This window comes from Tauraco erythrolophus, chromosome 4, assembly GCF_009769465.1.
Source record: "Tauraco erythrolophus isolate bTauEry1 chromosome 4, bTauEry1.pri, whole genome shotgun sequence".
NCBI classification, from domain to species: Eukaryota; Metazoa; Chordata; class Aves; order Musophagiformes; family Musophagidae; genus Tauraco; species Tauraco erythrolophus.
The window spans coordinates 55221927-55238935 of NC_141468.1; the positions used below are offsets into that span (position 1 = coordinate 55221927).

Consider the following 17009-nt stretch of genomic DNA (forward strand, 5'->3'; position numbering starts at 1 on the left):
GATGATGAGAAAACCTTTTTGATGATAGAGACTGTCAGACAGTCATTAGCAGCTCATCTGCAACTACCCAATATTATTATTAATATTGAATTTGTTGCTTTAAATGGTAGCATAGAGTCTAGACCCTACGAAAATCAGGATGGCTGAGAGCTTGGGCTGACTCCACCAGAATGATAAAAATTGCTATTTGGAAAACTCAGGTATGTCCTTTCCTGATAAGTGTGTTCATGTAACCTGACTCTGGCTCAAACAGGTTCTAATCCAGCTTTCAATACCTGAACAAAAGTATAAATAAGGTCTAACTATATTTTTTCCAATAGCTTCTGCCATGACTGTATCTGAATCAGGTGCTTAATTCATTGATGACAAAATACAGATGAAACATTGTAAGAGATTTTGAAACTGACTTTCTGTTTTGAACCCCATAAATCTAGAAAGATCTCTCATTTTCTTTTAACAGAGTAACAGATTTGCAACAGCTAATTTGTAATTCATTATCTGAATACCATTTTGAATATCATTGCACACAGAAACATGTTCAACTTCATTTTCTCAAATTATTTTCAAATTATGGCAGTGTATTAAAATCCATACAACATACTACTTCTGGATGAATGCTGTAGTTTTAAGATATGTATATGATATGAAAAACTTTCTTTAAAATAAGCAATGAATAAGTACAAACTGAGATAATAACTGAGGAATAAAAATCAGGAGTTAAATGTACACAACCTCGCACTGACTTGATCATTATGAAAGGAATCACAAATACCTGCCAATAACTATTTCAAGGGTGTAAACATTGGGACTGCCAATGTATTTACATCTGTAGAAAACTGATAACTAGAGATAATGATATGTAATTTTGGAAATAATACAGACGGAATATGAAAGGTTTCTCGGCACCACCAGCTATTAGAATTTGGAATTGCCCTTTATGGAAAGTGACAGAAACCTTATTCCTTTGAAAGTTAAAAACAATGAAGGACAAAATCCTTGAAAACAACTTTAAGGACTCGAGCCCTGTTGGCTGTAGGCTGCAATAGAACCTTTTACAGCTAAGTATATACTTCCCTTCCCCTCATCTTTATTGCATTGCAAAATTCTGACCTTACTTCTATTAATAATCTTGGTATAGTACTTTTCACTCTTTTTTGAAATCCAGGACTGCGTCTGTATGATACAAATGCAGTGGACTGCAGAGATACCCAAGCTAGCTCTGAACAATGTGGGAAGGGAGAATCAGGCAGAAGACCTATGCTGCTGTCCTATTTCTGGCACATTAATCACTCTGATAGGTCTATATGGCACAGCACGGCATTTGCTCTTACACCTGAGAATGTTAACAAAATCCGCTGTACAGGAAAAATGTTTCTAAAATGCTCCTGATCTTCAACATACTTATAGGTAAAATGACTGCCTTCAGTCCTCTTTAACTATTAAAACCAGTCATGAACAGAAGACAAATGATGCTAGTCAAGATCTGATGTACTCTTGGGAATTTTTATTGGAAATATCAACTCCTTACAATATCCTATAAAGCAATGAAGAAGTAGAAAAAATAAAGAGAGATTTTAAAACATTTTAAAGAGGAATGATTTCTCCTTTGCACACTGCTGAATGGGAGAGTTAGTTGATAAACACAGTATTCTTTTAAAAGCATCAAAATAGTACTGCAGTCCTTGAAAGCATTATATAATAAATTCTGCAGCTTTATTTCTTTGCAAACAAGGCATACTTCTTTATGATTTTTATCACTACAAATTTTCCTCAAAGTAAAGGCAGAAGTATTACTTTACAACATTAACATCTCTGTGTTCATTTGCTTTTATCTACCATGAACTTCAAATATTTTACATTGACCTTCAGTCAACCTATTTTAAAATGGCATAAGCTAGAACCGTGAAAGGTAGGGTAATGTAAACATCTGAAACAATGAATTTATTCCAGCAAAACCAGCACGAATGTTGTCTAGAAAACAAAATTTAAATACTCATAACGAAATTATTTTAGAGGAACTACCTTTACTACAATGTACAATGACGCTACCCTAAGACTGCATGCTTAGGAGGCCAAATTCAAAACAGGACGTGTCTAAAATATCTATATTAATATTAGATTAAAGGATATGAAAAAGGACATTATTTTAAAATAGAAATCCAATTTTCTTGCAGGCTCACCAATACTGAAAAGATTAAGCTGGTAAAATATAACTCTTTATCCAGGGCTCTTCCAAGATGCTGAAGGCAGAACAAGTTGTTGCCTAGGACAACAAAATATTTAATGACTACTTCTTTATCTGTTTTTGTAGCAAACTTGTGGGCTGAGAAGAGCAGTTATTTTCTAGTTTTTTAAAAGAGAATAAGTCTTGGTTGGGCTGCTTCTGCTGTGCTCCCTGGAAAGGAGATGACATTCTGAAACTTGAAACATGAACCTTCTTATACAACGCTAAGATTTTAGACAGAAAATCAGATTATTTGCTGCCTGAATGAAGGGAGATTTTATTAGGATACTTCAGGGACAGTACCCTCTCTGGCATTAGGCAGAGTAGATTGCTTTAATAAAAAAATTATCTTGCATTACAAATCAATCTTTGTGCTACATAGTGTGTTACAGGACAAGAAAATGATCCTGCAGGTGGAACACAATAGGTGCTAAAATTGCTCAGCTTTGATTATTAGTGCTAAAAATTGCTGCCAATCACTACCTGATTATAATTTGTTTTGAAGAGAGCATGGGGCAGAGAGAAAGAAAAAACAGAAAAAGAGAAAGAGAAGAAAAGCTCTGGTTTTAAGAATTGTAATATAAGAACAAAGATTTACCTCAGAAAAGAAGTAAACGTGATTGTTAAAAAATTATATCTTTTTGATACGACTAAAATCCTTACATTTAAAAATAAATGCAGGAAATGGGAAACATATAAAAGAAACCTGCAAATTTCAACGGCTAGATTTAGAGATCAAACATGGTTATTTTCTATCACTTTTAAATCAGAAAACAATATTTTTTTATTATTGCCATAATATAAGGAAATGTAAATACGGAATTAGGGAAATGACTTCAAAGTACTTACACAATCTCTTCTATTTAAATAACCTGTAGTGCAAAATGACACCAGATGGATTACAAAAGGATCATTATACTACCAAAAAATAAATGCTGTGAAAGTGTCTACAGTGCAAACGCTTTCTCTTTCTTTCTTTAGCATGTTGTATTACAAACTGAATAAAGCACTGTATTTGAACTAAAAGTGTTTTTCCTCCCACTTCTGAGTCTAAGCACTGCCATGATCCAAGGTGGGAGTAGGAAGGGGTAAACAGTAGATGGTTTGCAGAAATTGCCATGGTTTATTTCATCTCCTGATCTTTTGCAAGTAACAGTACAGAGGAAAGAGTATGATGTATTAAAAAAGTATTTTGCATTACCATGAGGAACAGATGGAAGTTTGCACATCAAATCACTCAAAGGCTACGAGATCACTACCTCTGCAAAATGTTACACGCAGAAACTGTACATAAGTTAAACATGTTATGAAGCGACAATACTGGCACATGGATTTGTTGAGAATAAAGAGCTTCCAACAAGATTTCTGGACACATCCACTGCAATACTACAACATAATAACAGTTTTCTAAATGATCAGTAACATTCACAGTCATTTAGGAACTGAGTGACTGATGGAGATGCTACCAATATTCAAAGCAGAAAGAATCTGACTGCAGAAAGAACAATTTTCAAATGGAGCAAATTTACTATATGATTGCAATTGGTAAGTATTTCGTTCTTGCAAAAGAAACAAAGATGTGCATTATTAAAACCCTTTTGAGACCTCTGTGAGTGCCCTGGATAAATGAAATCTACACAACTATTGTGTATGTTATAATATCTCGTAACTTTTTTTTTGGTACATGTAACTAATCTACTGATCCCATTTCAAAAGGAAATAGAGTAATTTAGAGAGTTATCCTTGTATTACAACTGTAGCAGCTAACACATTAATGTGATTTCATTTGCAGCACTGTTCTACTAATATAGTAGCAACTGAGCAAATCTGTATACATACCTTACCTCCTAAAGAAATAATACTTCATGATGAAAGCTATTCAGTTTCAAATCCATCTTCAGAGTATTTGATTTGAAACATATCCAGTTGTCAAAAAACTGCGTAATACTTGGTCCTATTATTTATGTTAATTAGGGTACTTTTGCAAACAGACGAGCCAGAGAATTTGAATGGATATTGAAAGTTTCCTCCATATTTCCTCAAGCCAATCAAGGTTGTGCATGAACCATATCAAAATTGTAGTTATTTAACATAAAAACCACCACTAATATAGTAGAAAAGATTTTCTTAAATATCTTAGTGCAACCTATACATAGATTACTACTTTACTAATGAGTGAGAAGACCTGAAGTTCAGTTTGCCTGGCAGAGAACTTTAAAAGATTCCCATAAAACTTTCAAAGGCTAGAAATATCTGTTCCTCAGTAAAACAGGCAGATTTATTTTGCAGAATGTCAAAGAGATTCTCAAGCATTTAGCACTACCTAGAAACTTTGAAACTCAAGACTTCTGGTTTTGCACCAGTATATCAACATGGTTGTCTCTACAGAAGTGGCATTTGCATTTAAAGTGTGATAGTTCATCATTTAGCTTGTTGGAGAATTCTTTACTTTCTTTTATATATATTTATATGTAAATACATATACACACATAAGTGTGTGTGAGCACATGTCTACATATGTAGCTGTTTTAAAAGTATTGGTTCACATAAATTAACCTTAAATACTTTCTTAATCCAGTACACTAGTAATACACACCTGAATGTTTGGAAAGAGTGAACGAAGAAAAAGTCATACAAAGAATTTTCTAAACTCAACAACTATAGAAGTTATTTTTAATAACAAAATACCTAATAAGTTGAGATCCCACAGCCAATTGCTAATGCAGACTCACAGTCTTGAAAGCTCTTCTCATTACCAAAATTGTTGGAAACCATTTAGAAAGCAACTACAAGAAGAGCTATGGGCATCTTTATCACACAGAAGTGTCTCTGGGAGATCAGAAAGGACTGTGGCTCCAAGCACTCTTAATTCTTTTCAGTGATCTGAAATCTAGCATAGGGCTCTGAGGTAGAGGGGAAAAGGAACAGGAATTGTAGTTTTGCAGTTGCAGTGTCTGCCTCTGCAGAGTAGCATGCTTGGGAAATTAATTAATAACAAGACAAGAAGAGTTGCAGAGTAATTTGTGAAACAGAATCTGAAGGAGAGTCCTCCTAAGGAAAGGATCTATATCTTTGCATGCTATAGAGCATGGGAAATTAAGCCGTCAAGTGAGCACAATACAAAATCCATCCATTTTGAGTGTATTACCCAATCAAGCTGTGGAGCTGCTATCTATCTGCTTTGCTGGAGTAGATGGGGAGGCTGCTAAATGAGACACTAACCTGGTCAAGGAATCTGAATGCAATATGTGATGCATTTTTAAGTTCTTTAAGCAGAGACTATAAGCTGTACTGAGTTTGTAGATGTGTTAGGCTAAGGCTAAGGCCTCATGAGAGCTTTAAGAACTAAGTTCAATACAGTGGTTGCTGTTACTTAGAGCTATAGGTTCAAGCTAAATATGTATAAAGTAATTCTGACTTTGAAATTAGACATGTATAACTGGCACTCCGTGTGTTGGAGCTGTACAGAGGAGGACTAGAAAGATATAGAACAAGGACTTCTGGAAGTATAAAATGGCTAAATGGACTAAGACTCTTCAGTTTGCAAATGAGATGGCTGAAAGGAGAAATGATAGAAGTGTGTAAAATGAGTCACACCACAGAAAAGATAGAGAAGGAATTCAACTTGCTGAATTGCTGGCAATGATGTGTAATTTTTCCTTTAATATCTTGTTATCTGAGGACTGGAGAGTGACAGAATTGACGATAATTTTTGAAAAGAGTTTAATAGAAAATTCATGGAAATACTGGCCTCTGAGCCTGTCCCAGGTGAATTAGTAGGAATTTAATAATGCATACTAGTAGTAGACACATGGATAAATACAACCAGGAAGAGTTAAAGGAACTGCATGTAAAGGCACCTCATATCTCAAAAGCCTATCGGACTTTGAAACGGTCAAAAATATGTAGAGAAGCTTGATGATCTGCCTGATCTGCTTGTTTGCCTGGATTTCTACAGTCTTTTGACGAAGCCACTTTTAAAAGGCTTTTAAGAAAAAAAAAAAAACAGTCATGGCATTAAGCCATAAGAAGAGGTTCTGTCATGGATAAATAGCTGGTTAAACCAGGAAACTGTAGGAGCAAATGCAGTTTTCAGAGTGGAAGAAGGTTCCTAGTGAAGTCCTGAAGATATCTGTGAATGGACCTCCCCTGATCAATATATTTTTAAATTCCAGAGAAAAGAAGACTAGTAGTAGGATCACAAAACCCGATGATGATAACAATTCAATCGAGGTAAGAAATACAAGGATCAGTTGGGAATAACTTGCCCAATTCCAGAAGTCCTTGAACTGAAAATTATTAATGACTAGAAGAATGCTATGCAGATAACTCCTAATATGCTTGTCTTATCCATGTAGCTTTCCCTGGTCATCTGTTTAAAGCCATTTTTATAGACCGAACAGTGTGTTAGGTAGGACCTCTGATATGTTTCAGTATGGCCATTTTCATGGTCTTTCATTTCTGCAGTACCAAACCTCCTGGGCTGCAGTGAAATGATCATGTAGCAGCTTTAAATAAAACTAAAGAATCACTTTTTCACATTGTACTTAATTAAATTAAATTGTGGAACTTGTCAGTGATGTTTTGGAGGGTCCAAGTATTCAGCTATATACTAATAGAAGGCAGTCCATTGGTAGCTATTTTCTCCCTCTAGTATCTTTGATCTGATCCTGAACAGAAATCATTATACCCTAATGCAAACCAGGAATGCAATTTGTGAGCGACAGTATCAAGAACGCTTCTCCAAAAGCTCAAAATCTGGACAGTAATTGAGTTTAAGAAACCATTTGGTAAACATTGATTTTACAGGAGACAAAGACTGAATCATCCATGTGAAAGATGGATGTACAAAAATAGAAGGAGCTCGCAGTGCAGGATGAACTAATTGAGAAGAAATGTAAACCAGGCCACTTACATGTAACCCTCCTCCCAGGAGTTCAGCTATCTGTGATTCAAGGCCTACTTTCAGTATAGTGCAGCTGTGCAATCGTTCTCAGTTTTCTTCTGAGACAACTGCTAGGGCATGAGAAGGAGCTGTGAGAGAGTACACAGGCTGCAAGCATGCGAAATAAGAAAGCTGAAGTTGCAGACATAAGTAAGATTGTTGAGACAGGGGAAACTGGCACCTCAAGGATTCAAGAATAACAACACTCACATGAAAAGGTATAAAATCCCAAGGAAAAAAGGGAAATCAGAAGACAGCAACTCAACAACATCATAGATCAGTCTGTTCCAGAGAGCAACAAAGGCCAGCCCGCCCCTACCTGAGTGATGACTACTTGCCCAGTAGACTTAGTGACTCATTTGGTGGGGGTTGATTTAATGCCTAGTTCATTAGCTCTACAATGTTTTGTATGTGTTAGACGATAAATAACTTGCTTTGTGCTTTTTAGCAGTTTATATCTTGCCTGAAGAATCTCTTTGGTAAAAGTTCCCTAGAAGAGAGTGACTCCCCGAGGGGGAGGGTTACATAAGTAATCCAGAATAACAGACAAGAATAATACGATTAGTCACATAGAAGAGCATTTATACTTTAAAGCACAGGTGCACACTTAGATGGGTTAGGGGATTTCAGAATACAATGGTCTTTTTTTTTTTCCAGCAGATTGTATATATTTCAGAAAAGTTCCATGTAGCTACGGCATCAAATAAATGAACTCTGAATCTAGGTACAGCATCTGACCTCTCTAATGAAGCAAGAAACCTGGGAGACAAAACGAGAAGCGCTGGGAAAGCCAATGCTGTGAGAAGGCATTCTGAATACTTACAATCCCAGGATAAGAAAATTAGAACAATGCTTCCCAGGAAGCACATAGCTGAGAAAATAATGAAGTAAATGAATCTAGGTAAACTCTTGATCTAAATGATAAATGAATTAGTGAAACAGAATCTAAATTTCGAAGTCTGATTCATTGAAAAAGGACTGAGAATGCTGATAGGAGCTCACAAGAAACACAAATGAATAACTTTTAAAATTACTCTTCTGATTCAAATGCTTTAAGTAAGTTGCTGCTTGATTGTGCTTGAAGAAACACACGCACTATATATCTATACATAAAAGTCTGAAAGAAACTAGCATGTAAGTTAGAGCGGACATTACCATGCTGCAATAATTTGCAATAAATTGCAAGAAGCCGCATATTAAATTTGTTTCTTAATGTCATTGAGGTAGCTGGAGGACCACAGAAGCTAAGGGACGATGGCCTTTAGCACTGGTGTCTCAGACCTTCCTTTCTCATATGCTTGGCATTCTCCTCACAGTTTTTTACATGTGCATCTAGACAGTAGCTTCCAAGGATGGTAAAACAGCGTTGCAAATAAAGAAAGAATTGCTCTTTTCAGGAAGATAAGATTCGAAGCTCTGATCATTCGAGTCTCCTAAGGGAGTAAGAGGTAACTCACAAAGGTTAACTTTAATCATATAATCATTTAAGTTGGAAGACACTTTGAAGATCATTGAGGCCAATTGTTAACCTAGCACTGCCAAGTCCCCACTGAACCATATCCCTAAGTGCCATGTTTACACATCTTTTAAATACCTCCAGGGATGGTGACTCAACCACCTCCCTCGACAGCCTGTTCCAATGCTCAACAACCCTTTCCGTGAAGAAATTTTTCCCAATATCCAACCTAAATGTTCCCTGGCTCAACACGCTCCCGGACCTCAATGTCTTTCTTGTAGTGAGGCTCAAACTGAACACAGTAGTTGAGGTGCAGCCTCACCAGCGCCAAGTACAGGAGGACAGTCACTTCCCTAGTCCTGCTGGCCACACTGTTTCTGATACAAGTCAGGATCCTATTTGCCTTCTTGGCCACCTGGGCACACTGCCAGCTCATATTCAACGGACTGTCGACCAATACTCCCAGATCTTTTTCCACTGGGCAGTTTTCCAGCCGCTCTTCCCCAAGCCTGTAGCGTTGCATGGGGTTGTTGTGACTCAAGTGCAGGACCCAACACTTGGCCTTGTTGAATTTCATACAATTGGCCTCAGCCCATTGATCCAGCATGTCCAGATCCCTCTGAAGAGGCTTTCCACCCTCAAGCAAATCAACACTAATACTAAAGCTCATCTTCTTAGCATCTCTGTATGTCAGTAGGGAGAGACAAACTCCCTTAGGAAGCAATCCAGATAATTAACCATAATTTAACCACTCTGAATCATCCTTTGGATGATCCTTTCTTTTGCCATCCTTTATAGTTTATAAAGGGAATTTAGGGAGCCTAGCTTCATTCAACTGCAGGGAGACTTCCAGAATACGCCTTCTTCTTTCTATCTTTCAAAAATTGAACTGTTTGGTTTAATAACTTATTGACTAGAATTATACTCTGAAATGGAGAAAAGTATCTTGGTCAGCATCACACATGGAAGTTCAGAGGCATGTGAGAAGTAAAACTCACAATAGTATATTGAGATGCATTATGATAAAGGATAACTTTACTACTAGTTTAGATCTAAGAAAAAAAATCTAAAACTTCATGAACTTCATCCACAGGCATGTAAGTTTATGATCACAAAAATTGTAGAAAGAATATAATAAAGAATTTCCATTTTTTAAGATGTAAAGAAGGGCTTGTGAAAAATTAAATGACCCCTACTCTCCTCTGTTCTTTCAGCCGTGCTCATTTACCTAATAGAAAATATTATCTCTACCTGCAAATCTGTTTCTACTCCTCCAGAAGCTATGGATGATTTCCCAATGGCTTAATGGAAAGAAGCAGCAAATATGAACTAAGAGATTCCTTGCACCAAAGCAGGAATGGCTTTTATGTCAAATTCAGTGGCTGCAACTGAATAAACTGATGGCTAAAATGAAAAAGTTATCATATCTGTAGCCCTTGATACATTTCTATCGTGTATTTGGCATAAGCGCAAATGAAACTTCTTGCTCCATCTACAACTTAAGCACCAAGAACCACCAATCCAAGGGTACTCTGAATTCTTTTCAGGATGTTGAGTCTGTTTTTTTCTCTTATTTTTCAAGTGCCTGGATTGTGACCTATTCAAGTCAGGAGTCCTATTCCAGAGTTAGTGACTTTATGCATTCCTTTGTGAAAAATTTTCTGTAATAAGCTCTTGTTTGCTATGGCCTGAATGGGAAATGAGACCTTTGAACTCGATTTCAGACAGCAAGCCTGCTGGTCAGAGATAGTATCTTGTTCTGCCAGACTGCACAATGCTTCAAACAAATTTCTTGTCCATTTCTGAAAGATTACCCTCAATTGAAACAGAAAAATAACAGTAAACACTTTTCTAAGCTACAGATTTTCTCAGAGAACCTTATTTCGTTAGTTAGCTACTACTGACTGGTGAGAATCAAATATATACTGACTCAACTAAAATAGAAATTCTGAGAATGTAAAACTGTTTTATTTACTGTGCTCTTGAACAACACAATCCAATAATATATCAGGTAGGAGAAATATTTATCTCTGTAGGTATCTATATCTATACAAATATTTAAACAACTGTTTAACAGCTTCTTCTTGCAGCTCATGGCCAAAATGAGTGTTTTCCCAAAAAGTACAGGCCTTAAATGAGAACATGATGTTAAGCTGTAAAGTTAGAGGGATATATACTGGTCTGGTTTATCCTTATTTCACAGAAGTGTATTCCTGTTAACTTCAGTGCAGGTACTTCCCTTTTCATCAGTTTAAGCAAGTTCGGAATCAAACCACAAGTCTTTAATGAGGTTTTAATGATCCACGTGGGGGAGCTAAAGGGTAATTTGTTTCCCAATTGCTTATGGTAAAATTTTGGGATGCAGAATTCGGTTACAGAAGACAATATGATCACAGACTTTGACTTCTTTCAACTCAATGCTGGTTGTTAATCTGTATTAGCTTCTGGAGCAAGTGGTCCCCAATTCTTATTAAAAGTCCAGCCACTTGCAGAAAAAAGACTCATGGGTATAAACAGCTTAGCAGCAGACACCCATAATAGCATTGGTCATACCCTGACTTCCAGTATACACCTACAATATACATTGAAGGCAACAGACATAACATGTAAGGCAGAGTTTGGTTCTTACTCTTACTCTATGTTTTTGTGCTAGTTAATATTACCTGTAATGCAATAGCAAGAAAAGAAATCTGGTTATCTGTTTATCTCCTGTTCTCTGTTTATCCAGCCTGGGACACACTGGAAACTGTTTCCCAGTATAAAGCTATACCAACTGCTCTATCTTATACTTGGTTCCCTATAGTTACCGGTAATCCTTTGACTGTTCTGGAAGTAAGGCACTAATTAGAGGCAGAGATGCAGTATCTCCTATATTGCAAGGAAGAGCACAGCCTTTTGTTTGTGAAGAGTAATAAATGTCATATAATATGACAATATGTCATATAATATGACAATGTCATAAAATATGACATTGGGCTTTTCTTCATGTAGGGATTGCCCTAAAGTTCAGATAAACTGACAATATTGTTAATTTCAAAAGCCACAGCAGATCCAAAGCTATAATCATATCTCTTTTATAAAAGGAAACAACTCAGTTTCAGACACATAACTTACATGAAAATTCCATTGGCAAAGCTATGCTGTCAATGTCTTCACTGTAACAGTACAAAATTAATCTCATTCTAAATTACTCTGCAGTGCAGTCTGCATTAAAGTTTATGGTTGCCTGTATGTGGGCATCTAGTTTAACTGACTCATGTCAATAAAGTTTCAAGCAAAAGTGATAATTAAATAAAATATTTTTTTTCCTTTAGCATAACTTAAATATATTTAAGGTTTCCTTGTTTTATGTTTGATTTAGCCAGAGCACGTGGAAAGAATAAACTGTAAGCATCTTTACCAGAAGTATGGTTGTTAGGTGCTTTAAAAGCAAAGCATTTATGCTTTGTAGCTATAAACTACCAAAATATACTCTTAAATGTCATTCAGCATCCTGAAGCAGTGACACAATCATGCTGATTGAATACCATGCTAAAGACAATGGCAAAGCAAATGAAAGCAAAGGGTACAGTCAACCCAGGTATTGGAATGAAAGCTGTAATCATTAACAGCACTTGATGGCAGTACTTGTAGTGCAATTTGCTTTTGTATTTTCTCTTTGTTGTGTAAGAGCAAGTATTATAATGTATTTAGGAGGAACTACTGCTATAAATTGATCAACTTACATTAATTAATTCAATCTCCCAGATTTTTTTCACAAGGTCCATCGATGTATAGCCATTAATTAGAAATGATTTGGTATAGTCACCCAGTTCAATGGAATCCAGCCATTCAGCTACAGAGGTGGGGTTGTAGCCATCGTGACCAACCTGCTTCATCTGAAAAACAAGAATGAGTAAGAATTACTGATAATATTCATTAAACATCTTTCACAACAGCAGTTATTCATATTATTTTCTTTGGGTCAGTTATCTTATTCTCTGATCAACATTCTTTTAATGATTAGTACAACATGAAACAATTTTGTGAACAAAAGCACTAATAAAACTTATTTTTCAGTGGATCTTTTCCTGATGTCTGCTTGCCTTTTAGACTAGAGTATGCCAAGACTGTAGCATGAGTCAAATGCTACAGACATCAGAGAATCCATACGTGAGAGAAAGTAAAGAGTGAGAAAGAGGTATTATTAAAATCCTGACTGCTCAAAAACATTGGATTTGCACCTAAGATTTCACAGAAGGGGAAGAAATTAGACTGAGGAATGGATCTTCTGGTATCAAACTGCAAATGAAACATTGCCTTGGTTATATTATTCCTAATTTATCTCTCCTAGTAGGTTATCTGATATTTTATAATGATGGAAGCCACACTCTATTTTTCCACCTCTAGAGGAGGCTTAAAAAAGTCTCTTTCCTCTACCTGGTCACATTTTTCATTGAATTCCTGGGAATTTAACGTATTTTAGGTTCCTCTCTGTCTACAAAGTTGCTTGAGACTGGATAATCGAACCAAGTATTATTGGAATGGAATTGACAGAATGACGTACATAGAAGCGCACTACCTGCATTCATATGGCAACACTGGCACAGAAAGCATAATCACATAAATCTTGTTTTCATAACAAACTAACAAACACCACTGGCATCTTATTTTTTCTGGATTTTGTTAAGCCATTAGGAAGTAAAAAGCTGCAATTTCTCTTTCTAAACTGCCTCTCAGTGACACAAGTGAAGATTTTCAAGCTAGCCATTAAAGATAAAAAAGCATAAAGACTCTACCTGTGCAGCCATACCATTTTTAAGAATTTTAAAGTAATTTGCAATAGTGGCAGAAGTAGAACAAAAGAGAAAAAATTATGCAATAGCCTTAATTCTCAACAGTATTATATACATATCATCTTTCTGTAGAAGCGTAACTATTGCTAACTCGATAATACACTGAACTGGTAAACTGTTAAGAAGATTTAGAGGTTTAGAAACCTTGTGTTTTGCCTAGGATCTCTTGGCTGTGTGAGAGTGACACTGCGCATGGTGAAAGCCAGTCTCCCATTTCTGTCTGCTTACGCACATTCCTGCTTTCTGAGGAACAAGGGAAGTGTGACAGAAACAGAATGCTTTGAGCTTAAGTGTGAAGTGAGTGACAAAGTCATTTAAAAAGGAGAGAATTCCGATCTTAATATCTTGCCTGAACCAATTTATTTCTCACAGTTTATTTGAAATACAATTTGAATTCAAAGCAGAGAAAAAAATTAAAGTCTGCATTTGAAAGCCGCAGTAGTGTTCATCAATCTGTCCAAATGCAGAAAGCCAGCATGTCACGATCCCGATCTTGGTTTCCTGCAGTATCAGAGGGGAGTGAGGCAGGCACACTGCATCGTGGATATGACAGTTTACTCTTTGGTCTTTTGCTGCAGATGTTGGATATAAAATATTAATGGAAATATTTAAATGATGTAGTGAAATCATTATCTTAAATCCCAAAAGAGAGACAAGAGAAATCACATAATTAACAATGGCAATCGTAGCCTTTCAGGTCTGTTCTGTAACAAAGGAGTCATATTAGAAAGTGAGAGTTCAGTTTTGTTGTTGACCTTGACATTTTGGAATTTAGTTTCATCATAATTTAGAATGAAATTCTACATGGCAAATTCTTCTTTCATTGTCATTCAGAACAACTGCAAGTATTAGATTGACAGTAGTCTGTCCAGCAGACTGCAAAAACATTGAGGACCCTGGTAGCTCTGACTCCTGGGAGGCTTATTTCAATAGCTGATTTGAAATAAGGTATGCTTAAAAAACTGACACTTGAAAAGCGAGGACCCGATAAACTGAAGAAGAAAAATGTAATACGGAGAAGACATAAAGAAGACGTACAGGGACCCCAGGGAACACACGACTTTTGAAAGATATAAGGTTTTTTTGTTTTCTTTCTCTAACGAAGAAAAGTGAAGCACCTTCAAAACAATTTTCCTTGTATCCAGATGGGGCATGTTATGTAAATTCTTTCTTTTGTTTATTACTAGATCTTTATGCTTAATAAATCTTGATTTTTACATTATTTTTTTTTTAACATGCTGATTCAGAAATCTCATGCAGTCTGGTCCACAATTCTGGTAACCCATCAGCCTCTATAAAAAGCAAACACAGCATGGGAAGTTTCTGAATTCTCAATTCCCACTGGAGATCTCTGTCAGAAGGGTTGTTAAAACAGATATCACTCTACTACGGTGTGCTGCAAAGGGCTGCAGGCAAGCAGATGCAGGTGAACAATCTAATACGCAAAAGACTGAGAACAACTGAAATGTATGTGACAATTTCACTCTTTGGATTTGGTGCCAATAGACAAAATTGTCATCAGGTCACTCAATAGCCTACAGGAAAATACACTGGTCTTTTGTCAGGCAGCACCAGGCTCTGCAAGCATTTTCCCTCTCCCTGCCCCAGAGATTTGGCTGCCTGTGCTCAAGACCACGTTGAGGATGGTGCAGCTGCATAGTCTTGGACCAGACCCATGTGATAAAGAACAGTGAGAAGCCTGGTCAAGACGACCCCACCTTCTGCAGGAGCTGCATGTGAGCTCAGGTCCATGTCCCTGACACTCACCCAAGCTATGCTATAGGTATGTCTGTGCCCGGCCACGCATCTGGCTGAACCTCACCCACCCGAATCGACCTTGTCCCATCCTTCTCTCTGTGGATTTACCCTGGGGATGTGGCTGTCTGCAGTCACTGCCACCGTCCCTGCCCCACCCGCCTTGTGCTGCTGCTCCCTGCCTGCCCCACTGCCCCCTCTCAGCTCCCAGCCCACCTGTCCTGGCAGGGCAGCCCCTTCCTGCTGCTCCTGTTGCAGAAAATTAATCTCAGAACTAGAATATTTGCCAGCAGTTTCAGCACAAAAGCAATGTTTTGTTTTGCATGAACCAAGAACTAATCTCTTATCTAAAACAGATTTTCTAAAATGTATCTAATTATATGAAAATTAATAAGATTTCAGTATCCACCCTCTTATATGGAAAGTTTTGTTCTGTCTGTTAATAACATCAACTAGCTTACTAACTGTCGTTCATAGCTGGCTGAATATTTTCCTTTCAAATATTTATTGACAGACAGATTGGTTTTCTAGATGTGACGGTATCATTAATAGTACCTGCTTTTCATATGAAATATTACAGATTTTTTAAATAAAAACCCTCCACACTTAAAATATCTGTCTGAAAGTGCTGCCCCTTTACTTTATTAGAGCTCCAGTTAGTTGCATCTTTCTCCAGACCTCATTAACAGGTTATGGCTCTTGGACTGTTTGTATTTTTTTTTTTTCTATACTGCACCACAATCTTAGACTCCTCTCACAGATAACTTACACCCTTTAGGCTTCCTTGCTGATGTTATTTGCTAATTAATTTTGTTTTTTAAAGAAAACCTCCTCCTGTCTATTAACTGTATTTCCATGTATAAGACCTCAGTAATTTTGCACCAGCTACAACACATGCACAAACATCTAAGCAGCTATGTGCATACGTTTGACTCAGAACAGTATAAAATCTCTAAGCTTCAAGTCATGCCAGCCTTTCAAATCTTAACTGTTGATAAATAGGGGCAGTATTGTTCTTCCACAGATACTGCTACTAGTTTATTCGGTTGTTATCTTTAAAGAACAATATCGGTGTGAGCTGTTTCATTGCAGGTGATTTTAGCATGCTGACTATGAAAAAGGCTAGGAAAGAAGCCCATAGGGTTTAGAGAAAAATAAATGTTTAAGAAAATAGGACATAAACAAAGCATGCAAGAAGATGCAAAGTAGAGGAGCTTTTTCCCCTAGGTCCTATTGATCTATCACTAGTATCGCTTTCTTTGAAATGAATAGAAACCAGAAGCCAGAAAGAGCTGTCTCTCATAATAAAATAGTAATGTCAAGTTGCATCCTAATGGGTTGAGAAATCCTTTGCAAGAAACCGTCTGTACATCAGTCTTTTCACAGGTGTATCACTGTTATATAGTATTTTACATTAGGATAGAAGGTATTTGAGTTTTTGTCTCTGAAAGGTAGCCGAATAAATATGAACAGAGCTTCAAAGTAATCACATATGCACCAGAAGCATCAAGGTGAATTCAGTAACATGGACTACTACCAGTTTTTTTCTGATCTTCTCAGACAGATGGGGAACTAATGCTACTTTCTCCATAGGTAATATCACTATCTGGTGGATCTCAACACTGTGTGTATTAAAATCAAGCTTTTTATCTGCAGAATAAGGAGAAAGAGGTGACTTGACTTTCACAGTTTTTTTAAATGATAGTTATGATTACAGTGAATTTATGCTTGTGTTGGTTTGCAAGAAAGATCTTTTTAGCAAGCACAGAATGCTTTCTTTTAAACTGCTGGCCT

At 36.7% G+C, this 17009-nt stretch overlaps 1 protein-coding gene across 16 annotated transcripts in view; it reads right to left on the reverse strand.

The window, feature by feature from the left end:
• Positions 1–17009, reverse strand: part of ANKS1B (ankyrin repeat and sterile alpha motif domain containing 1B) — a 476662-nt gene that overhangs the window by 150476 nt on the left and 309177 nt on the right. For all 16 annotated transcript variants that reach the window (XM_086610938.1, XM_086610942.1, XM_086610943.1 and 13 more), the window contains one exon: positions 12351–12503. In XM_086610938.1, coding sequence (XP_086467064.1) covers positions 12351–12503 — 153 coding nt within the window. The remainder of the gene's footprint in view (positions 1–12350; positions 12504–17009) is intronic.